This window comes from Podarcis pityusensis (genome assembly GCF_964106645.2).
Source record: "Podarcis pityusensis genome assembly, chromosome: 3".
NCBI classification, from domain to species: Eukaryota; Metazoa; Chordata; class Lepidosauria; order Squamata; family Lacertidae; genus Podarcis; species Podarcis pityusensis.
Window position 1 is genome coordinate 27,303,996 of NC_138026.1, and position 23,975 is coordinate 27,327,970.

Genomic DNA, 23,975 nt, shown 5'->3' on the forward strand with positions numbered 1-23,975 from the left:
ACACACATTCAACAAAACGGTTTGCCAATATTAAAAGGTAATATTATTAAAATATTCTTCACACAGTGAAGAAACTAATTTCCATAGACCAGAACCAAGTTCTTCAGTTTAAAAAGGGCCATTGTAAATATTGGTTGAGAAGGCGACACAGCACTATGTTAATAGGATTTTGGTCAAGTAAAATATCATGTTAGCTCTAGATCATGGGTAGGCAAACTAAGGCCTGGGGGCTGGATCCAGCCCAATCGCCTTCTAAATCCAGCTGGTGGATGGTCCGGCAATCAGAGTGTTTTTACATGAGAAGAATGTGTCTTTTTATTTAAAATGCATCTCTGGGTTATTTGTGGGGTCTGCCTGGTGTTTTTACATGAGTAGAATGTGTGCTTTTATTTAAAATGCATCTCTGGGTTGTTTGTGGGGCATAGGAATCCGTTCATTATTTTTTTTCCAAAATATAGTCCGGCCCCCCACAAGGTTTGAGGGACAGTGAACCGGCCCCTTGCTGAAAAAGTTTGCTGACCCCTGCTCTAGATGCACAAGTTAGTGATGCTTTAGCCAAAATGCCCCCTGGTGGGCCCCAGGATATTCCAAGGGGCCACAGGTGAAAATGCATAAATGGGGGGCCACAGCACAAGGATAGGCGGCCACAGAGGGCAATGATAAATGGGGGGGGGGGACTCCTTAGAGTATTAATCTTTTTTTTCTCTTCAATTTTAGTGAATTGAAATATGCATTAAAATCGCAAAAATCCACTGGTTAACATTTTGAGGCTATCTTTCAATTTATAGCACAAGCAATTTGAAATATGAATATTCCTCTTCATGGAAATGCATCTTCAAGCATCTATTAATGACTACTAATAGTCATGATGGCAACTACACATAATTCTTCTTAGGTTCTCATGCTGTCTGCCCTGAATGAGTAGTCTGGTTTATTTTATATGCACATGCATAACCACATAGACAACAGGTGCACAGCCAAAGTTTTGCAAGAGAAATGAGCATTTTAATCCATGCAACATACATTACTTCTCCTGTTGAAATGCAGGACAGTGACAAATTCAGCTGATTAAAACACGAGAAGTGGGAGAGTAAACTGGCTCATTTAAGTGAAAACTAGAGACCCTTCGGCTCTACCCACTACAAGTCAAAGTTTTGGATTACTTTCCTACATAGCGCTTGCTTGAAGAGACACGAATCTTCTTCATTTGCAATTGTTCAGATATCAGCTACTCCAAATGATTGTTGGTAATATAAAGGTAAAGGGACCCCTGACCATTAGGTCCAGTCGTGACCGCCTCTGGGGTTGCGGCGCTCATCTCACTTTATTGGCCCAGGGAGCCAGCGTACAGCTTCCGGGTCATGTTACCAGCATGACTAAGCCGCTTCTGGCGAACCAGAGCAGCGCACAGAAATGCCGTTTACCTTCCCGCCGGAGCGGTACCTATTTATCTACTTGCAGTTTGACGTGCTTTCAAACTGCTAGGTTGGCAGGAGCAGGGACCAAGATACGGGAGCTCACCCCATCGCGGGGATTCGAACCACCGACCTTCTGATCGCAAGTCCTAGGCTCTGTGGTTTAACCCACAGCGCCACCCGTGTCCCTCATTGGTAATATAGGCTGAGACTAAAAGTTTAGATCTAAACAATATTCCTTACAATCTTTTGCTGAAGCCAAAATCCAGCCCAGCAGGCTATGCATAAATACTCCTGTTTCCCCAATTTCTCTTTTTGAAACAGTGAGCTGCACCTCTCTTTGCTGCCACTTGAGTGTGCCAAAAAAAAGGGAAGGAAGGAAAAATGAAGTTGAGCGAAGTTACTTCGTAAGCCACAGAAAAGCAGCAGTGTGGCACGAAAGGACTTGCACATCCACCATTCCGTGCTGCCCCCCAGTGCAGAATTATATCTCTAATTATCAGAGTAATCAGCTCTCAGGACATCATTTTACATTTTTATGGCCTATGACTCACTGGGCAGATCGACTCTACAAAAACGCATTAATGTTATAATTGCTTAATTGTCATAGGCTCCCTGCAAAGAATTGTAACTGAAGTTTGGTGAGAGTTGGGAATTAGGATCGTGCCAAATTGCTGCCTGTGAACATTTTCCAAGTGGAAGGTTGTGTGTGTGTGTAATTCATGATCACCACCTTTTTACCTTGTTGGTGTACTGCTTTGCAACTTTTCAGAGCTGCTGTCTTCCCTACCCACAGTTCCAGCTCCATATTTTTTTATTAAATGGGCTAGCAAAAGCAGAATCATGTAGGCAGCATAATGAGTTTGCTAAATTAAGTAATCCATCAGGTTTGGCCATGTGATATTGTCACAAAGCCAAGTCAGAGCAAGAGCAGGAAGCATTGCCCTCACTCTTACCTTGTAGTCCCCTGAAAAACTGGGGAAATAATAATAATAACAATAACAATAATAATAATAAATTTTATTTATACCCCGCCCTCCCTAGCCAGAGCCAGGCTCAGGGTGGCTAACACCAATAAATCACAGTAAAAGCATAATAGGGGAAAAGAAAAGAAACCAATTTAAAATACAGGTGAAAATGAGAGGGAGGGCAAGAAATCCCTCCCCCCAAAACATATACCCCTGATTTGCCTCTGGTTCTACTGAGATTTCTGTTACAAATCCTTGGTGCTCATCAGCAAACTATAATTGACAGGATTTTTGGCTAACCCACGACAATGTGGCATCCATCCCGTATAATCCAATATGCTTCTCACTCTTTGAGAAAATGAAGTTGTTAACACTCCTACTCAACACTTATCTGCTGGGAAGTTTGGGGGCAACCCCTTTTATGCCAAAGCAGCCTGGCACTACTACATTCGCAACCAATTATGGTAAATGACACTGGTTTTTAACTAGGTGCAGAACAGCTTTGAGAACCTCTTCTCTAGAGGGACTAGCGTCAACTGGTTGACACGTCGGATTCTCCATCCTTCTGTAAGATTCTTCAACTCTGTCAGAAAAGAGTAAGGAAGAGTATAAATTTAACCCACACATAGAAGTCAGTCACAATGTTTCCATTGCAATGCTACTCAGCTCAGTTCAGACGATGTATTTAGGATTTACTCCTGTAACAGATTTCAGCTATCCACTGATTTGTTTATAGTACTATCCTCCCAGGGTGGTGGCACGGTCGGAGCCATGTAAGTGCACCAGTACGAATGCCTGATTGGCTCTGCTACTGTGCTTCTTCAGCTCCAGCCTCACCAACCACATCGTGCCACTCTCATACCATCCCAGTAACCAGCAACAGTGTTGACGTCAAATGGGTGGCTCCATGGCGCCACCCCACCTGTGTTTACCCAACATGAATCACACCAAGCTGAACAGGCCTTTCACACTAGAATGTTTGTTTAGGATTGTAGCCTTAATTGAGCTGTTTTAGATGCATATCCCACTTTCCAACTGGAGTCAAAAGACTTCACGACACATCTGAAGTACAGCCATAATTAAAACATTGAAAGAAATGGATTCCTAAGGAGAACTAAGGGACAGCGTGGCAGGGTGGAAAAAGGGGAGCAGGATGAAAAACAGCGCAGAAAATGGGCAGGGGGTGTCACTGCCGTGTTGGTGGAGGGGTCAAGTGATCTGGTTCAGGAGCAAGTGGGTAGCAGGATCTTTGCCCGGCTGCCTCCTTCTCCAGGCTATCTCGCTTGGAGCAGGTGGTCTTATCCAAGTCTTTAAAAATGCCACATGGTGTAAGCCATGGGTAGGCAACCTAAGGCCTGGGGGCCAGATCCGGCCCAATCGCCTTCTAAATCTGGCCCACAGGCGGTCCGGGAATCAGTGTGTTTTTACATGAGTAGAATGTTTCCTTTTATTTAAAATGCATCTCTGGGTTATTTGTGGGGCTTAGGAATTCATTCATTCCCCCCCCCAAAAAATATAGTCCGGCCCCCCACAAGGTCTGAGGGACAGTGGACTTAAAAAGCTTGCTGACCCCTGGTGTAAGCCATGGAGTGGGAACCTATGACCCTCCAGATGTTGTTGGACTACAACTCCCATCATCCCTGAATATTTGCCGCACTGGCTGGGGCTGATGGGAATTGCAGCCCAACAACTTCTGGAGAGCCACAGTTAAAACAACTCTTTAAAAAAATCTCCAGCTCAATTCTTCTCTTTTGCCTTCTCTGTACAGGGTGTGGCTCCCCTCCGACAGCTCTGCTTTCTCTATACAGACATTCCTCCTCAACCAACACCTAAACCTTCTTCGGCCATCTTGGTTCCCAGGCAACACATCATCAGGCTGTTGACCTAACAAAGCAATATGCCGGGATAGAGCTGACCGATTGGTTTATCCATTTTAGCAGTACCTTACAATCATAGAATCAAGAGTTGAAAGGGGCCCTTGAGTTCATCCGCTCCAATTCTCTGCCCAAGCTTACAACAATATTATGGGTTTAATACATACTTTTGACGGAAACAAGTATTAGCTTCTAGCTCAGTCTCCTCCTTTGTTTTCTCCATCCCTCGTCCCTTCAGTCTCCGGATTCTTTCCTCAGGACTAACAGTTAGCAGTAGAACAACATCTGGTTTTAGGAGGTCTTCGGGCCAGTGGTATACTTCGTGATGCAGAGGAGGGAGATTCTGCACTTTCCCGCTTATTTCGGTGGCAACTGCATACGCGGCAGTGCTGTGCCAATACCTATCAAATTACGGGTGTGAGTGAAACTCGAGGCATTTGAAGGTTTCAAGAAAATTCAACACTAGGTGCATAGAATGAGCTGGGCAAATAGGCGACTCTGCATCTAACTAAAATCCATTATGTGGCCTTCATGCTCATTTCTTCTCAAGAGGCATTTAAAGCAGTCTATATGAAGGGCTAGCCTCACAAGAACCATGTGTGAGGTAGGTTAGTTTAAGCCTGCAGGGATGTCCAACAGGTCGATCGCGATCTACTGGTAGATCCCTGCGAGGTTTTGGTAGATCGCGGGTCGATCTGTGGCTCCCTTTCCTCAAAGGCGTTGAAACTGACTCCTGCCCCGCCTCCTCGCCCTGCCCTCCGTTGTTGTCTGATCAGTGGAAGGGAAGACGGAGCTTTCTCCCTGTGGCTGTTTTCATTAAAAGCGATATTACTGTGAGCGCCTTTTTTCCTTAGACCCTTGCCTTTAACCCCCCCCCCCAAAATGGAACTTCTGTCCTAAGAAATGGGGCTTCCATCCTCCCTTAAGAAAAGGTCAACAACTTTGCCCTGAACCCCAAAAAGCAGGGGTAGATCATTGTCAGATTTTAATTTTGAAAGTAGATTGCAGTCTCTCAGAAGTTGGCCACCCCTGGTTTAAGGGATGGTGACACTGGTCACATCTATGCTATGTGCATTTAAAATACGTCTGTACCACTTTGACAGTCATGGCTTCCTCCAGAGAATCCTGCAAAGGGTAGCTGCTGTTGGACAAACACACGTTCAATCTTCCTTGAGTACAAGCAACAAGTTCTCTGGATTCAGGCCTGTTAACTTCAGGTAAGAGTAAGATCCAGCCAATCAAAACAAGGGGTGATTGGCTGGTTATATTATACATGCTTTTGCTTTCTAAGACTCTAAAGCAGAACAATGGCAAGTAGGGCAAAAGTAATGCCAATAGTGGCCCCATACAGGAAACAGGTAATGTAATTACTGTATTTTTCACTCCATAAGACGTCTGGTCCATCTTATAGAGTGAAAAATACAGTATATACAGACAGGAAAAGGGCTCCCAAGTTCTTTTTGATAATGTGCAATGTTTTTACCAACCTGTCTACGATCACTGGTGACTTAGACGATGCTTTCGCTATTTCGGAAGCAAGGATGTAGTTGGTCAGAGCATAAAATGCCCTCCGTATGAGCGTTGGTTCATCATCAAATATCTTTCTCCACTGGCTGACACTAGGCGGAGGAGATCTCAAGAGAACAGCATTCAGCGAATCCTTCACAGCTTGCGTCAATGTTGTTTTGCCTGTATATGACACAAGGAAGAGCATGTCCTTTATTCACGGCACAGTGCAAGAGTTGATCTAAGAAGTTCAACAGAGACAAAAGCATCCTCTGAAAGCCTCTTGAATGTTGTAGCATCTGCATAAGTACTTTTTAAAAATGCATACTGTTAAGCCAGAAATTGCAGGATGTAATGTTTTATTTATTTATTTATTTATTTATTTGATTGATTGATTGATTGATTGAATTTGTATACCACCCTTTATCCAAAGATTCCAGGGTGGTTCACAACAGAAAAATACAAAATGGGGACACAAAATACATAATAAAACAAAACCAACCGATAAGTCCCCTCCCACAGACACGTTTAAAAACCCACAGAATGCCTGGTTGGAGAGAAACGTTTTTGCGTGGTGCCTAAGAATATGTAAAGAAGATGCCAGGTGAGCTTCCCTGGGGAAAGCATTCCACAGATGGCAAAGGGACGTGGGTGGCGCTGTGGCCTAAACCACTGAGCCTCTTGGGCTTGCCAATCAAAAGGTTGGCGGTTTGAATCCCTGCGACGGAGTGAGCTCCCGTTGCTCTGTCCCAGCTCCTGTCAACCTAGCAGTTTGAAAGCATGCCAGTTCAAGTAGATAAATAGGTACCACTGCAGCGGGAAGGTAAACAGTGTTTCCATGCACTCTGGCACTTGTCACAATGTTCTGTTGTGCCAGAAGCAGTTTAGTCATGCTGGCCACATGACCCAGAAAGCTATCTGTGGACAAACACCGGCTCTCTCAGCCTGAAAGCGAGATGAGTGCCGCAACCCCACACTCGCCTTTGACTGGACTTAACCGTCCAAGGCCCTTGACCTTGACCTTTTTACCTCTACAGATGGGGAACCACTGCAGAAAAGGCCCATTCTTGTGTTGCCACCCTCCAAAACTTCTCGTGCAGGAGGCACACAATGTAAATGTGCCTGGGTGAATTTAACAGCCTGTTTTTCCCTCCTTCCTGACACTGATAGTTCTTTTGGTGATATGGAGACACCAGTTGTCTTCCACCCTACTCTGATTCATTCCTTCACCCTCGAGACATGTTTTGTGGCCTGCGCTCTTGCTGCTCTTCTCCCACGCCTGACGAGTTAGGGTCATGCTGAGTGTGTGAATAGGATTGCAGGTTTAGCATCATCACCAGAGAGACCCAACCTTCTTGGAGCAGCCCTATCAAGGGGGAACCCCAAGAACCGTCCAATGAAGACCAAATGTGCTCATTGGCCACTGAAAGTTGACTACTGGGGATGGACAGAGACCTGGGTGCAGCAGCTGAAGCCCTGAATCCCTTCTCACGGCAACATTCTGTTGCAGAGCTCACAGGTTTATTCACGCCTTTTGAGTTTTGCCTTAAACTCTTACCTGTTGCATCCAGACCCTCGATAACTATCACCGGAAAATCGCCCTTCTTTGGATGCTGAGGGCACTGATCCACCAGATCAAGGACTGCTTTGGCCTCAGGAATGAGAGAAGTGCACTGTAAGGAAAGCATGTATTTACTAAAGAAGCAGTTGCTTATCAATAACTCAGGGACTGAAGCCTCAGCAATGCCTATGGGGGAACATTTAAAGGGTTGTCACAAAAGCCTTGAAGAACTCTGAGAGGTAGCCTTTGTTTCCTGGGGTTCTTTGAAATGTCCCAATGACAGCCTGCCCTGTGCCCTTGCTGGGAGGCCAAGATATGTTTGAATTCCCTGAAACAGGGACACTGCAGAGAAAGATTCATTTGGGCATTCAAGGTAACAGATAGGAAAGAAAAAATGCTACTATAGCAGCTGCTGGATAGCTCCCTCAGTAAAGCATGAGCCTTAATAATCTCAGGGTTGTGGGTTCGAGCCTCATGTTGGGCAAAAGTATTCCTCCACTGCAGGGGGTTGGACTAGATGACCCTCGGGATGCCTCTTTGATTCTATACTTTTCCAGCGGTTGAAGAAGACCTTGTTCCAACAGGCATTTTGGAACTGACTGCTTTTAACAAGGGAGGTGGTGCCATGCTGCTTTTGTTGTGATTGTACGTTTTCAATAGAGAAAGAGAGGGGCGTTCAATTTTATTAAATCATTTAAAAAAAAAAAAAATGATTGGTTTCTTTTTTGCTTTTCAGCTGTTTTTAGCTGTAAGCTGCCTTGTACCCCTTTCATGGGGGGAAATAACAGGAACCTCTTTTTTGTTGTTAAAAATTGTGGCATTTATTGTAACAGCTTGATGGTGAGTACCGGCACCTGAAGGCTGCCCACTCTGCCAATCCTGGGAGTTATTTCATTTGCCTAAGCAAGAGACCATAAAGAAGGCTGATCACCGAAGAATTGATGTTTTTGAATTATGGTGCTGGAGGAGACTCTTGAGAGTCTCATGGACTGCAAGAAGATCAAACCTACCCATTCTTAAGGAAATCAGCCCTGAGTGGACACTGGAAGGACAGATCCTGAAGCTGAGGCTCCAATACTTTGGCCACCTCATGAGAAGAGAAGACCCTGATGTTGGGAAGGATGGAGGGCACAAGGAGCAGGGGACGACAGAGGACGAGATGGTTGTTCAGTGTTCTCTAAGCTACCAGCATGAGTTTGACCAAACTCCGGGAGGCAGTGGAAGACAGGTGTGCCTGGCGTGCTCTTGTCCATGGGGTCACGAAGAGTCGGACACGACTAAACAACAACAACAACAAGAAGAGATGCACATGAGAAGCAACACTCACCTCCTCCAGGACCCTCCGGGCAGCTCCCCGAGAGTGGAACACGGCGTCTTCCAGGAGGTGCGCGCAGGCGGAATGCAGCGCCGGCTCCTCTTCGGCGACCACGCGCGCCCTGCGCACCAGCTGCCTGTCCTGCGCCGCCCCGTCAAGGCGCCACAGTGCGCAGCGCACCTCGCCGCCTTCCGCCACCTCGTATACCGCGAGGTGGACGGGCGCCGGCAGCAGGTGGCGAAGCAGCTCTTCGAGGGAGCGCTCGGTCTCGGGCGCCCGCCGCTCATCCTGCACCAGGAAGCCTCTTTCCAGCGCAGCCTCGCGGCTGGGGCTGTAGGAGAGGAGCGCCAGCGCTGCGCTCCCGGCCCCGAAGGGCTGCTCCTGGCTCAGCCTCCGCTGCAGAAGTCGGTGCAGCCGGGCAGCCCGGACTCGCTCCCGGGGGCTCCCCGCCGCCGGGAGGCAGAAGGAGTAGCATCTCCCCGGACGGGGCAGGAAGCACCGGGGAGGCGCACGGTGGTTGTTGTAGTCGTCATTGCTTAGGTAGAAATGGACCAGCTCCGAGCTCGCGAGTTCCACCACGAAGCGGCGATCGGGAGGCGTCGCCATGGCGGAGCGGCGTCTGAGCGGCACCAGCAGAGCGAATGCGCCCCGTCGCAGCATCGCTTCGCCGCAGAGAATCGAAACTTACCGAGCGGGGCGCGCAACAGGCAGGGACGCGAAAGTGATCGAGGAGGAGTGGGGGCGGTTTCCGCCAGGCGGCGCATGCGCTCTCTCTCTATAGTGCCTTTGCTCCGGCGGGGACGAGTTGCTTTCTGCAACTTTTCATTGGGCTTCTTTTTAAAAGCAGGTTCGCTTCATCACCAGCCGCTCCTGCAGAGGGAGAAACGAACCTGAACTTTGGCAGGGAGCGTTTTGCATGTCCTGATTAGGCGGGAGCTGAGGAAAGGGGGCGGGTGTGTGCAGGCGCTTCTTTGCCAAGCGGAGCAAGAATCGGACCCAGAAAACGAAATGGAAACTGACGCGAAGGGAAAGTGAAGCCGACCCTTCCCCTGGGCATTCTCGATTGCTGGGGCGACGCAGCCAGAGGGCTAATAATAATAATAATAATAATAATAATAATAATGAAGGGACAGCCGCATTGGTCTCGTAACGAAAACCACGGCGCTTTCGCAGATATGTTTTGGAATAAGCTTTCATCAGCTCACATTCGCGGGTATAGGGAAACGGAAACGAGGACCCCACAAAGACCCCCGAAAGCTAGGAGAGAAGCCTAGGACGTTTCTAATACAGAGCTCAAACGTGCACACTATGAACGGAGCGGCCGTTCCCTGCGTTGGTTAATGATGTTTATTTTAGTTTTAATCATGATTTTTATTGGGTTTCCCATATTTCATTTCATTTTATCATACATATCTCGAGCTTACATCACTACTCCAAACGAGTAACGACTTCCTTCCGTCACTCTTTCTGACTTTCCTACTATTTTAACATATTTATCACATTTCTGTAATCACTTTTTTACCAACTTCCTAATATCATGACTTGATCCAAGTTTTGTTTTGTTTTGTTTTTTTTTTTAAGCGTGCAGTTGGTGACAAAACATGGACTTGGTGTGGGGGAATGTGCGCTTGGAAAGAGGATACTGTAATGCGCACTTTTAAAAATGGGGGGGGGGGGATTGAGCAGTCAAATGACAGACAGTATCAGCAGGGGCACAAATTATTTGAGGGTGGAATGTGCTCCATTTCTAGACTCCCAAATCATATTAAACGCCAGCTTCACTTGCGCAGTCGGGACAGGTAAGATTCCGCATGAAAAGTTAGGCTCCCTTTTGCACAGAAGTAGAGTCATGAATGAATCACGGCTGTATACTAACTCTGCTAGGTGTGTTCTCTGTGTGTGTTGTGTGCGCGTGGGGGCTGCTAGTGGGTGCGCCTTTGCATAGGCAGCCGAGCGAGTCCTCGCGCCCTTGGCAACCCCGAGCCAATTTTAGTTTCTCGGGAAACGGAAACCGAAACTCTCCTCCTCCTCCTCGCAGCCCCGCCGTCCCGTTATCTGCTAGCTAAAAAGCCGCCGGCTCGCTCCCCGCCGCGCACTGAAGCCTCGGAGAGGAGCGCCTGTGTGCGTAACGAGGATGATGCTCTCGCCTCCCCGCCACCTGCTCGGCCTCCTGCTCCGCGCTCTGGCCGCGCTCTGGAGCAGCCTGGCGCCCCTCTGGCTCTGGGGGGCTCCCGGGCGCCGCCTGCCCGCCCCGGAGAAAGGGAGCCCCTCCGGGACGCCGGTGCCGCTCAGCGTCAACTACCACTTCACCCGGCAGTGCAACTACAAGTGCGGCTTCTGCTTCCACACAGCCAAGACCTCCTTCGTGTTGCCCCTGCAGGAAGCCAAGAGAGGGCTCAGCTTGCTCAAGCAGGCGGGTGAGTGAGTGGGTGGGTGACCCGGGGCTGTCTGGCTAGCTAGCAGGGCTGCCCACCTGAATAAAACATTGGGGGCACCCAAGTAATCGATCACAAGATGCTATTTGAATAGCAATGCCCATCAACTTTGGGCAAGGTGGGTGGGTGAGCCAACATCTCAAATATTTTATGGGGGACTGGAAGGGACCTCGGCCCCTAGGAGTTGGCTCCTGTACTAGCTAGATAGCTGGTGCTTTTCCTCCAGGAGGGAGTCCTGCTGTTTGTTGTTTAGGCACACAGTAGTTCAACCGTGCAAAGGGGCAGCGGTGATGGGACCTCTTGATGTTTGTCTCCCTCGCAAGTTCAAGTGGATTTATCCCGGTGTGAATATGTATAAGATTGCAGCCTAGATTAATTGCACACGGCCTTTCGTTTGCAATAATCAAGACAAAACGATTGCATTCCAAGACTCCAAACTCTTCTTTTGTATATAATTTTATTAAGCTTTCTGTTTTACAATTTAAAATACTCATTTTACATCCTTAAGATATCACTGACTTCCATTCTTCTCTTTCCGTGGTTCATTTTACATATCATAAATCCCTGCATATTTTACCAAAAAAAAACCTGTACCATTGAGTACAGTCTTCCATTATTGCATCCATCAAAACCATTTTATACTGATGAATTTGTCTTAATGCTGCCGGCATGTTCAGCTGTACACAATTATTTTCCATATATTCAATAAACTTTAAACATATGTTCTTCTTGTTCTCTTATTCTATATGTTAAGTCTGTGAGTTGTGCATAAGCACGACTCTGGCCTCTTCTTGACCTGCAGGGGCCCAGCACTTTCCTGTCAGCCCTCGTGACAATACACACAAACACATACACGCTGCATGTGCAATTGTCAGAATATGCTTTCGACTTACTCTCCCCCCCACACCTACTTCTGCATCCTAGGCATGGAGAAAATAAACTTTTCAGGAGGGGAGCCGTTTCTGCACGAGAGAGGAGAATTTGTTGGGAAGCTGGTCCAGTTCTGCAAGGAAGACCTTCAGCTGCCGAGCGTTAGCATCGTGAGCAACGGAAGTATGATCAAGGAAAGATGGTTCAGATGCTATGGTAAGAGAGAGCGCAGGAGAATCATAGAGTTGGAAGGGGCTGTGAGGGTCATCTAAACCAGCCCTCCCTGCTGGGCAGGAATCTTCCTCCTAATGTAGGGCTCAAGCCCACGACCCTGAGATCAAGAGTCTTGTGCTGTACCTACTGAGCTAGCAGGGCATAGGTGCTTTACTTTACAAGTAAAAGAAATAATCTCCCATTTACCACAAAATGATAAACACTAATACAGTGGTACCTCAGGTTACAGACGCTTCAGGTTACAGACTCCGCTAATCCAGAAATGGTACCTCGGGTTAAGAACTTTGCCTCAGGATGAGAACAGAAATCGCACAGTGGCAGCAAGAGGCCCCATTAGCTAAAGTGGTACCTCAGGTTAAGAACAGTTTCAGGTTAAGAACGGACCTCTGGAACGAATTAAGTTCTTAACCCGAGGTACCACTGTACTAATAGGGACCCTGTTCTCTGAATGTAAATGGAGCCAACGGAGACAGTCTATCCATGCACAACAGGACAATGACTATATCCCTACAACAGCTTTGGGACGTGGGTGGCGCTGTGGGTTAAACCACAGAGCCTAGGACTTGCTGATCAGAAGGTTGGTGGTTCGAATCCGTACGACGGGGTGAGCTCCCGTTGCTCGGTCCCTGCTCCTGCCAACCTAGCAGTTCAAAAGCACGTCAAAGTGCAAGTAGATAAATAGGTACCACTCCAGTGGGAAGGTAAATGGCATTTCCGTGCACTGCTCTGGTTTGCCAGGAGAGGCTTAGTCATGCTGGCCACATGACCCGGAAGCTGCACGCCGGCTCCCTTGGCCAATAAAGCAAGATGAGCGCCGCAACCCCAGAGTCGGCCACGACTGGACCTAATGGTCAGGGGTCCCTTTACCTTTTACTCTTGTCTGCTTTGCTCAATAGCATTTGATGCTGAATGCATGACTACTCACATAAATGGAATTTTTAGTGCAGCCTTTTCGTGTGCGTTTTGGTTTTTTTGTGTGCATTTTGGTAGTCAAGACATTAATTGGTAGTTGGTGGAAGAATGAGCCCGTTTATTCACTTGCTTTGATGCTATGCTTATCTGCGGACCTTGGGTTGCTGGGCTCTTGGCCCAGAGAGAGAAACCTATCTGTAGGCTCTGGATAGTTGCCACCTATGGCCTCATTAGGCAGGTGAGTGGGTGGGAGGGTCTGGCATGCTGCTTTGTGTATAAGGAATGTATAAAAGTTTGCTTGGGTACGGACAAGTCACGGTGACCTCCCACATTTGTGGTGTTTGTCCCGTTTCTCCAAAGGCAGTAGAGCTCCAAAGGTTGGGCTGTAAGTTCACTCTTTCCTATAATAGAGCACTAGAATTGACCACGCTGGCGTTTTTGACATCCACCTTTGGTATCCCTGCACCAAACCACTCCAATGAGCTGGTGGATCAGGACAGCCGTTCCTCAAGGGGCGTGAACAGCTCAAGGCTGCTGCTCCAGACATTCTGAAACCTTGAACAGGAATCTTTCTCTAGGGTAGCAGAGATACATGACGTTTTGTTTCAAGGCCCATTCTTTTTCATCTGTTTGAAAATGTGTTATTAGTCCTTTATCCTGCTTAACCTTCATCTACTGGCTGGGGGCAAAAAAAAAGATCACATTGTTGATTTGGGGGGTGTTTTTCTGCTCCGGTGAGATTTCCCAGGTTTTCTCATACCAGGGATGCTCTGAAAAGGGGAAGGCATGAGAAAATCTGGATTGAGGGACAAGGAAGTATGAGGAGGATGTGTGAACAGTGGAGAATTAATGGAGGCACCAAAGCTTGTTGTCTGCATTACCCAGCAGTATGGATGATCCCTAATTTATTTCTGCTTGTTTTTGGCCTCAGCTATAAGTTGCTCTGTTTGGACAATTGGATACCTGTTCAATTAATTAATTAAAAACATCTGAGTTTATTAGTATTTTAGTAAAACTCCCATCATTTTGCCTGTTCCAGGGCAACCAGCAAGAGGGGGCAGTAATGTTGAATGAATTAATTCATGGTTGTCACAATAATATTGAGCTCGATTGACGCTTTGGTAAGGAATTTATAGGTAAATGGAAGAACAGTTAATTACAATCCAGAAGCACATTGTGTGTTATTTTCTGGTCTGGCCTGTGAAAATAACCCCATACTTGGGATTGAATTGGATGTGAGTCATTGACCCATAGTGTGGATCAGGGCTGCCCCAAGACATTTTGCCACCTGAGGCAGACCCCAAAGTAGCCCCAGAAAACAAGGGGTGAGGGAAAGATCTATGTCATGAACAAGGAGGGAAGAAAGATCAATATCAATAACTTCTGCCCTGGTGGATCCTGCTGCCTGAGGCAGTCACCTCACCTTGCCTCATGGGTGGGCTGGCCCTGAAGAAAGATCTGCATTGGGACCTGCTGCCCCTGGGGCTCTTGCTACCTGGGGCTCTTGCCTCACCTTGCCTCATGGTGTTCATGGGTGAAAGTTGTCTCTTTCAGGGAAATACCTAGACATACTTGCAGTGTCGTGTGACAGCTTCTGCGAGGAAGTCAATGTTTTGATTGGCCGTGGGCAAGGGAGGAAAAGCCATGTTGAGAATCTACAAAAACTGAAGAAGTGGTGTCAAGATTACGGCGTCGCTTTCAAAATAAACTCCGTGATTAACAGATTCAACATGGAAGAGGATATGAACGAGCACATTAAAGCTCTAAATCCTGTCCGTTGGAAGGTAAGAACATCTTCTTTTCAGGAAAATACTTTCATTTCATTATAAGATTTCTTACTTGCCCTTCACCATGACGTCCCAGGGCACATTAGAACATAACGGCTGTGTTCTACCTCCACTGTCTGGGGCAGTATATCCCTAAATACCAGCTGCTGTGAATCCAGCAGAAGCAAAAAATACATGGTATATACAGACCAAAAGTAAAGTAAGAAGAAAGGATAATGTGCTCAGCGGCAGGTTTATATCTCCCTGTCCCTTGAGTTTTCACATGGCTCATAGGAGAAAAACACCAGCTGCAGTCATGTTTGACTTGTTGTTGTTTAGTCGTTTAGTCGTGTCCGACTCTTCATGACCCCATGAACCAGAGCACGCCAGGCACTCCTGTCTTCCACTGCCTCCCGCAGTTTGGTCAAACTCATGCTGGTAGCTTCGAGAACACTGTCCAACCATCTCGTCCTCTGTCGTCCCCTTCTCCTTGTGCCTTCCATCTTTCCCAACATCAGGGTCTTTTCCAGGGAGTCTTCTCTACTCATGAGGTGGCCAAAGTATTGGAGCCTCAGCTTCATGATCTGTCCTTCCAGTGAGCACTCAGGGCTAATTTCCTTAAGAATGGATGTGTTTGATCTTCTTGCAGTCCATGGGGCTCTCAAGAGTCTCCTCCAGCACCATAATTCAAAAGCATCAATTCTTCGGCGATCAACCTTCTTTATGGTCCAGCTCTCACTTCCATACATAACTACTGGGAAAACCATGGCTTTCACTATGCGGACCTTTGTTGGCAAGGTGATGTCTCTGTTTTTTTAAGATGCTGTCTAGGTTTGCCATCGCCTTTCTCCCAAGGAGCAGGTATCTTTTAATTTTGTGACTTCTGTCACCATCTGCAGTGATAATGGAGCCCAAGAAAGTAAAATCTCTCACTGCCTCCATTTCTTCCCCTTCTATTTGCCAGGAGGTGATGGGCCCAGTGGCCATGATCTTCATTTTTTTGATGTTGAGCTTCAGACCATATTTTGCGCATGTTTGACTAGAAAGTACAATAATGTTCTCGTGAATCCAGGAAGATTCTTCACCAATAAAACTCCATCCCTGACAGAGGATTGCTGCAATGCACTCAGGTTCTGCTTACAAGCTTCCTATGAGCATCTGGTTGACGTCTGAGAACAGAGTTCTGGACTAAATGAAAGTTTGGCCCTAGAAAAAGAGCACTGGTTGTGTGGCTCCTCCCAGTTCTCAATTGGGCCAGGAGCTTCCATTGATAAAGCAAACTCGTTGCTTCAGAATTTATGCCCGACACAGTGGTGAGGATGAGGCTAGACATACAGCTGCACAGCCCCTTTCGCCACATTCATCCTCTTCACACGCGTAACCCCTGAAGAGACTAGTGATTCTGTTGCTGCTCTGGGAGGATCATGGACCTACTGGCTGGGGTGGGTGGCAAAATGCTGTGGGTGTGTTTTCTCATAGGTGACAGTAAGTGAGCCTCCAGTCACTATTGTATAGTTTAAAGGTAAAGGTAAAGGGACCCCTGACCATTAGGTCCAGTCGTGACTGACTCTGGTGTTGCGGCGCTCATCTCGCATTACTGGTACAGCTTCCGGGTCATGTGGCCAGCATGACTAAGCCGCTTCTGGCAAACCAGAGCAGCACACGGAAACGCCGTTTAGCTTCCCGCCGGAGCGGTACCTATTTATCTGCTTGCATTTTGATGTGCTTTCAAACTGCTAGGTTGGCAGGAGCAGGGACCGAGCAACGGGAGCCCACCCCATCACGGGGATTTGAACCGCCGACCTTCTGATCGGCAAGCCCTAGGCTCTGTGGTTTAACCCACAGCACCACCCGCGTCCCGTATCGTATAGTTTACCCGTGGTCTATTACTGTGTAAAAAGAGACTATCGAGAGTCTCTCCATCAGATCATTGTTTTGCCGCGGTGGTTGTGTGACTGACAAACATCCTCTCTTAATCATACACTCGGCTGTCTCACAGGTATTTCAGTGCCTGCTCATCGAAGGAGAAAATACAGGGGAAGAGGCTCTGAGAGAAGCGGAGAGATTTGTTATCAGCGACGAAGATTTTGAACGATTCCTGCATCGCCATAAAGATGTCTCATGCTTGGTGCCCGAATCTAATCAAAAGGTAAAGTTCTTCTAATGCAGACTATTCATCAACTCTGAGAAAAGACCTTTTTATCTTGAAAACTAGAAATGCTAATAATGGTTTGGTTTTGTATTTTGAAAGGAGCTTGCTAGCAGAAAAACGCAGGCACAAAGTTTCCTGCTTTCCCCAGCTGGAAATGGGGGCCACGTCGGCTAGAATTATTGTAAGCTTGCAGCGCTGTACGATAAACACTCCAGATGGGTAGGGCTTGGACGGATAGGTCTATTGTGGAAAACATTAAGCCTTAACAATATGCTGGCATTGCAGCAGTGTTAAAGCAGCTTCTGATGCAGTCTGTTTCATCAGGGAGGGTAAAAGGTAAAGGAACCCTGGACGGTTAAGTCCAGTTGAATTCGACTATGGGGTGCGGTGCTCATCTTGGCTTTCAGGGAGCCGGCATTTGTCCGCAGACAGTTTTTCCAGGTCATATGGCCAGCATGACTAAACTGCTTCTGGTGCACGGAGCCCTGTGATGAGTGCCAGAGCACACGGAAACACCATTTAACTTCCTGCTGCAGCGGTACCTATTTTTCTACTTGCGTTGGTGTGCTTGCGCTGGGTTGGCAGAGAGGGTAGCTTTGTTGGTTTACTCACTTCCTAAACGTTAGCTCATTTTGTTCAAAATAGTTAAGAAGACAAAATTGCGGTAGTAATAGAGCTGTTGCTGATGAATGTTTTCACCAGGGCCATGTATTATTTTATAACTGTGAGGTGTAAGAGAAGTAACTGGGATTGGGTATGGAATTCAGCATTCTGAAAATCTTAGGGGGTTCCCCCCCTCACTTAATGTTTGAAGATAAACCATCCCCTTTATGTTTCCTCTCTGTTCAATTTTTGATTGAAAGCACTTTAAGACAGAGAGCTGTCCTCTTATACCCAATGAAGTTGTTTTTGTCTTAAAGCATGGATCGGTTCCATGTAATTTATATACAGGTTTAAGTTATTAGAAAAACAACAATCCTAAAGCTTAGGTAAAATCTGTCATTATTACTGTTCACCAATCTTCAAACCTACAGATATATTTTAATATTATTATTTTTTTCTCCATCCCCCTTTTTATTTAACAGATGAGAGATTCATACCTAATTCTGGATGAATATGTAAGTTGTTTTCTTTTGTTGTTTTATTTACCCTGCCCCACACAACCACAACTTGAAATGTTCATTCCATCTATGGGGCAAAATATCAGCCTTTGCCCTACACTTACTTGGTTGGACAAGTCTTACTTAAACCAGTGTGGTGTAGTGGTTAAGAGCGGTAGACTTGATCTGGGGAAACGTGGCAGCGGCAGCCTCAGCAGCCCAGAGCCAGCCTGGTAGCGCAGTTGGCTCTGGCTGGCTTCAGGAGCTTCTCGCTGCCATGGCGCCCGCCATTTTTCCTCACCCATATGATGAAGTCCCCATATGATGTGTCTTGTGCGATCTGCCCCCTTCCCCCTTTGATTTGACTGATCGGGGGAAGCTCGGGAGTCGCGGGCAGGTGGCTGTTGCCCAGTTTTTTTAAAAAAACTCAGTGCATTTATGTTTCACAGGGTGCGAAAGAAGGGCTTTGCACCTTTATACAATATGCATGTATGCTTGGATCTAGGGTCTTTTGCCTCAGCATCCCCACTATTGACTCCCTACTCAGCTTCAATAATAATAATAATAATAATAATAATAATAATAATAAAGGGTATGTCCCCGGATTCATTGAAAAAAAATCTGGTAAGCCACAGTAAACTGTGGTTAATCCAAAACAGAAGTGATAGTTTTTGATCTTCTTGTGACTGTGCTGGTGGAGATCTACTGAAGCTTATCCCTGTAATGTGTGAATGGCACGATGCAATATTTACAATTCTAGTTTATATTTCATTATGATAAAATTTAAGTAAAAAGAGGGAATGGTACACCCTGTGGAGAAACCCAAGGAAGTGCTGCGCCCCAGTGCAACAAAACAAAACAATATTGGGATACTGCACAGATACCTGCCATGTTTTTTTCACACTTGGATACCGGAAGTCTTTATTCATTTATTGAATTTATATCCCACCTTTTTCTCTATGGAGTTCAAGATGGCTTATATAGTTCCTCTACTCCTCATTTAATCCCCACAAGAACCCTGTGAGGTAGGTTAGGCTTAGAGGGAGTGACTGGCCCAAGGTCACCCAGCGAGCTTCATGGTTGGGAATCAAACCCTGGAGTCTCCCAGCTCCTAGTCCAAGATTCTAACCACTGCACCACCAGCTTTTAGATGGGGTTCGTGAACAGATGACTGTGCTTGGCTGTGCAGCTCTGGAATATAAGTTGATTGAGCTTGAGCCTTTCTGTATTTTGATGAAATACAATACCTGTACCTGAGAGGATGGGTAGAACCCCTGTCCCTGAACATTTCCCGGTGTGTGTCTAGTGTAAGGTTATCAGATTTTTTTTTCAATGAATGCGGGGACACTTTTCAGCTTCAATGGATTTTGTATGGGGACTGATTTGTAAATCCGGGGACTGTCCCTGGGAAACGGGGACATCTGGTAACCTTAGTCTAGTGGTTAAGATTTGTGCTGTCAGCATCCTGAGATTTTAATTCCTGACCATACCAATGTATCAATTCATTATTATTATTATTATTATTATTATTATTATTATTTACCCTACCTAGGAAACCTACAGCCCAAATTGCTCAACCATACATGCTATCTGAAAGTGTGTTTTTTTTGGGGGGGGGGACAGTTGCACATCTCATTGTAATGTGACAGCAAATTCTGTTATTGGCTGGAATGTACATTTCTATTACCTGTTCTATTTCATCTGCATACACAAGTACTGCAAGGCGGTCTCAAAGGGTTGTGTAAAAATACAGTGTGGCAGGGTAAAGGTAAAGGGTAAAGGGACCCTTGACCATTAGGTCCAGTCGTGGCCAACTCTGGGGTTGCGGCACTCATCTCGCTTTATTGGCTGAGGGAGCCGGCCATGTGGCCAGCATGACTAAGCCGCTTCTGGCAAACCAGAGCAGCACACGGAAATGCTGTTTACCTTCCCGCTGGAGCGGTACCTATTTATCTACTTGCACTTTGACGTGCTTTTGAACTGCTAGGTTGGCAGGAGCAGGGACCGAGCAACAGGAGCTCAACCCGTCGCGGGGATTTGAACCGCCAACCTTCTGATCGGCAAGTCCTAGGCTCTGTGGTTTAAGAGTAGGAAATGCATTTATTTAAAATGTTCCTCTGTGGATCTTCACTGCATACTTTACATACATTTGGAGTTAGGCACCAGGGGTGTTCCAGCAACTTTAATCTCAAGTGATTGGGATGTGGGTATTTGTTTTGTGGGATCTGCTATATATGTTCTTAATTCTCCTCTCTGTCCACCCCTCACCCCAGATGCGTTTTCTAAACTGTGCAAATGGCCGGAAAGAACCTTCCCGATCTATCCTGGATGTAGGTGTAGAAGACGCAATAAAATTCAGTGGATTTGATGAAAATATGTTTTTCAAGCGAGGAGGAAAATATGTCTGGAGCAAAGCAGATATGGCACTAGAATGGTGACCAAACCTGTCTGTTTACCACATGTGCACTGAAACCATGAACAGTATCCATTTCTTCCACCCTGGAGAGAGAACGATATGTATTTTAGCTTCTTTGGGTGTGCGGCAGGATTTTAATGACTGTGGACTGTTGCAAGCAAAATAGGTGTACATTTCCCCACAAGTGGGAATTAGCTTTCAGTCACTGTATATTTAAATAATGGCTTGCACCAGCAACAAAAGCAGCACTGTGTATACATAGGCTTGGATAAAACATCTCCCCAAAGACTCAAACACAGAAGAAGATCTGAACTGCCACACCAAGTCTTCCCAAGACTTTGGGTTTGTAGAGGAAGACTACATATTAACTAGCAATACCCAACGTCAGTGAGGCTTAAACGTATAAAGAGGAAGGCCCATGGTGTCAAGGACACAAGCTCTCAGATACTTATTTGTATGCACGGAGGCAGCTGTCATCAACACTTTCAGATAAATGCTGTTTAAGTCGAAGATATAGCCTGGCATCAAGCAGACACAAACATCACTGGAGCATTACTAAATTACCAAGAGTGAAAAGATTGTCTTTGGCAAAGACTTTAGCAATACATAGAAAACTAAATATGCTACCGCCAAAAAACCAGGGGAACTCTCAAACAGACTAATGGCCCAGCAGTGGCTAATGTGGCATTGGAACACAACAGAACAAATAAAATGGCACAAGCTTTTAAGAAAATATATATAGGTGTGATGGCCATTTATTCCATACACCAGCAATGATCCGTTAACTCTGGCTGGACACACGTAGCATTATTATTTTGTAAAAGGAAACTATAATTCATAGAATTGCAGAGTTGGAAAGGACCTTGAGGATTGTCTAGTTCAACCCTCTGCAATTGCAGGAATAGGCAGCTGTCCCATGCAGGGATCGAACCTGCGCCCTACTGAGCTATCTGGTAACTTCTAGATACTGTGCTGTGTTGCACCTGATCCAGTTGCTTCAGCTGTTGAGAGTGCAGCAGCTAGACTACTGATGGGGGCAGAGAGGGCTGGCAGTGTGTGACCACTCTGCTAGATCACCTGCACTGGCTGCCCAGGTTCAAATCTCTTGTATTAATATACAAAGCCTTTGAACTACTTGTGTCCAGGATACCTTAAGGGCTGCCTGAGTCCTTATATCCCAGCTCCATCACTGAGATCATGTGGAGGAGCAGGATTTGTCCCCCGTGTTTCAGAGGTCCAACTGGCCTGGGCTAGAAGCCAGGTGTTTAGTGATGCTAAATGTGTGGTTTTTTGGGGGGGGGCTATTAGGTTGTTTTTATTTTTATTATGTCTTTTTTGGTTTTATATCTTGATTTTATTCTGTGTACCGCCCTGAGACCCCCGGGTATAGGGCGGTATATAAATTCAATAAATAATGCTATGGAAAAGACGTGCCTATTTGGTTTAAGTTTTATTAAGATTAGGCAGGCATCTTGAAGATTATTTTGTATTGTTTCGTTCTGTATATATTGCCGTACACCACCTTGATGTTTCTGATGTGACATATAAATACTTTTGTAAACTAATACAGGCGAACGGTCATAAAACTGGAAAAACCATTGCTTTTTTCTAGTGATTATGTATTTTTTGTGTTTTTATATTGTGATTTTATGTTGAAGCCACCCTGAGAACTGTGGGTATAGGGAAGTATACAAATTTAATAAATAAAAAACAAAGAAAGAAACATACAGTAGTGTTGTTTTTCTTAATAAGATGGGGGATTACATGCGCTTGTGTGTTTGTGTGAGGGATGGAAGTAAAAGCAATAAATAAAAATGGCTGTTAAAAGAGCATGTGGTGCCATGTGCCTTGCGAAATGTAAGTCTCCTTACGCAACATAATATTCTCTCCCTCTCACTCCACAGCCCCTAAACCAAGGAGTGTCCACCACAGAACAGATGCCAAGCACCTCCACACTCATGCTTAGAAACATCGGGTGCAGGAAGGTTCCTTATACCGAGACAAACCATTGGTCCACCTAGTTCAGTATTCCTTACATTGGATAGCAGTGGCTCTCCAGGGTTCCAGGTAGGGACACCTCCCATCCCTACCTGGAGATGTCGGGGACTGAACCTGGGACCTTCTGCATGCAAAGCAGATGCTGTACCATTGAGCTACGGCCTTTGTCTCCTCCCCGCCAATGCCCCATGTCCCTCTACTTCCATAACCCTTGGCGAACTAGCTTGGAAACAGGACTTTGCCATAATGATGAAGCAGATGATAGTCCCAGTTCTTCTGGGTGGGAAAACTGAATGCCTACAAGACTAGGGACTCGAGGGAGACTGGGAGGCTGATGTTCCCCTGCACTATTTCCACCCAAAAACTAGGGCTGGGCAATACCTGGTTTTCAACATCGCAATATGTATCACCAGTTAAACATTACAATAGACCCGAGATAACACAACATCCAAAATGAGGATGGAGCTGATTTTCAACATTGTGATGTATCGCCAGCCAAACATCACAATATACTGATATATCACAATGTCTGAAACAAGGATGAAGCTATGGAGCGGCATCTGCTGGCTTCACAGTTTCCCCCACATAGTTCTTTTTGCATAACACACACACACACACACACACACACAGACAGACATCAAGATTGGAATATATTGCCAGGTCAAAAATTATGAAAGCAACATCATGGTATGGACTTCAAACCAGTTTTGGATGACATATCGTCCAGCCCTAACACATATCCTGATTCACGATATATTGCCAGGTCAAAAACTATGAAACGGATATCACAATATGGACTTCAAATTGATTATTTTGAACGATATATCGATATAGCGCCCAGTCCTATCCAGGACAAACATCATGACAAGGGGGAGACCAGCCTCATCCATTAGTCAGTGAAGGAGCCGCTGTAGGGTGTTTGCTCCCCTCCTCTCCCACCACCAGAAAGAACATTGGACTCTCCTTCCTTGAGATTCCTGCATTGCAGGGGGCTGGACTAGATGACCCTCAGAGGTCCCTTCCCACTCTACAGTTTCTATGGATAGCAACTGCCAGAGACCGTGAGATTGCAGGCCCCAAGCACGGAGCATGCTCTGACCATCAACAGGGCTGTTGGCCTGCATGTGAGTTTTGAGCTTGTTATTGCTGCTGTCAACAACTTGTAAGCTGGCCTGAGAATAACTGCATTTCAAAGACAAGCCTAAAATGCTCAAAAAAAATCAACATTTTTTATTTGCATGCCACTTTTCCACAGTTAAAAACAATGCTCAAGGCGGCTTACAACATGACAAGATTTACATAATTACAAAAGTCATAAACAATAAATAAACCACATGAAAAAAATACACAACCAAATGGAAAACAATTTCCACATAAATCAAAATCTAAAACTAAGAATACAGCATTAATATCGCAGTTTAAAATGACATAGGTAAAAAATAACAGCAATTTA

General features: G+C 46.0%; 2 protein-coding genes and 1 long non-coding RNA gene across 3 annotated transcripts in view; 1 reads left to right on the forward strand and 2 right to left on the reverse strand.

Annotated features, from left to right (window-relative positions):
• LOC308473781 overlaps positions 1-23,975 on the reverse strand; it is a 314,717-nt gene that overhangs the window by 210,382 nt on the left and 80,360 nt on the right. The window lies entirely within an intron of this gene.
• CMPK2 (cytidine/uridine monophosphate kinase 2) lies at positions 984-9,900 on the reverse strand. Its single transcript, XM_080998466.1, has 5 exons — positions 8,652-9,900; positions 7,322-7,436; positions 5,745-5,946; positions 4,425-4,658; positions 984-2,966 (listed from the first exon to the last, which is right to left on the reverse strand). Exons 1-5 carry the CDS (start codon positions 9,297-9,299, stop codon positions 2,843-2,845), a joined length of 1,323 nt encoding a protein of 440 aa, XP_080854592.1. The 5' UTR covers positions 9,300-9,900; the 3' UTR covers positions 984-2,842.
• Positions 10,523-22,225, forward strand: RSAD2 (radical S-adenosyl methionine domain containing 2). The gene is made up of 6 exons (XM_080999301.1): positions 10,523-11,056; positions 11,999-12,160; positions 14,645-14,874; positions 16,856-17,005; positions 18,094-18,126; positions 20,382-22,225. The coding sequence occupies exons 1-6, from the start codon at positions 10,774-10,776 to the stop codon at positions 20,544-20,546; spliced, it is 1,023 nt and encodes a 340-aa protein (XP_080855427.1). The 5' UTR covers positions 10,523-10,773; the 3' UTR covers positions 20,547-22,225.

Bases quoted from the DNA above. Each gene is read 5' to 3' on its own strand.
- CMPK2 (XM_080998466.1), bottom strand. From the start codon at position 9,299: ATGCTGCGACGGGGCGCATTCGCTCTGCTGGTGCCGCTCAGACGCCGC. The intron at 7,437-8,651 runs GTGAGTGTTGCT...CTTTCCTTACAG, and splicing joins CCCGGAGGGTCCTGGAGGAG to TGCACTTCTCTCATTCCTGA. The intron at 4,659-5,744 runs GTTGGTAAAAAC...GTAATTTGATAG, and splicing joins TCACCAGTGATCGTAGACAG to GTATTGGCACAGCACTGCCG.
- RSAD2 (XM_080999301.1), top strand. From the start codon at position 10,774: ATGATGCTCTCGCCTCCCCGCCACCTGCTCGGCCTCCTGCTCCGCGCT. The intron at 12,161-14,644 runs GTAAGAGAGAGC...TGTCTCTTTCAG, and splicing joins AAGATGGTTCAGATGCTATG to GGAAATACCTAGACATACTT. The intron at 14,875-16,855 runs GTAAGAACATCT...GCTGTCTCACAG, and splicing joins TAAATCCTGTCCGTTGGAAG to GTATTTCAGTGCCTGCTCAT.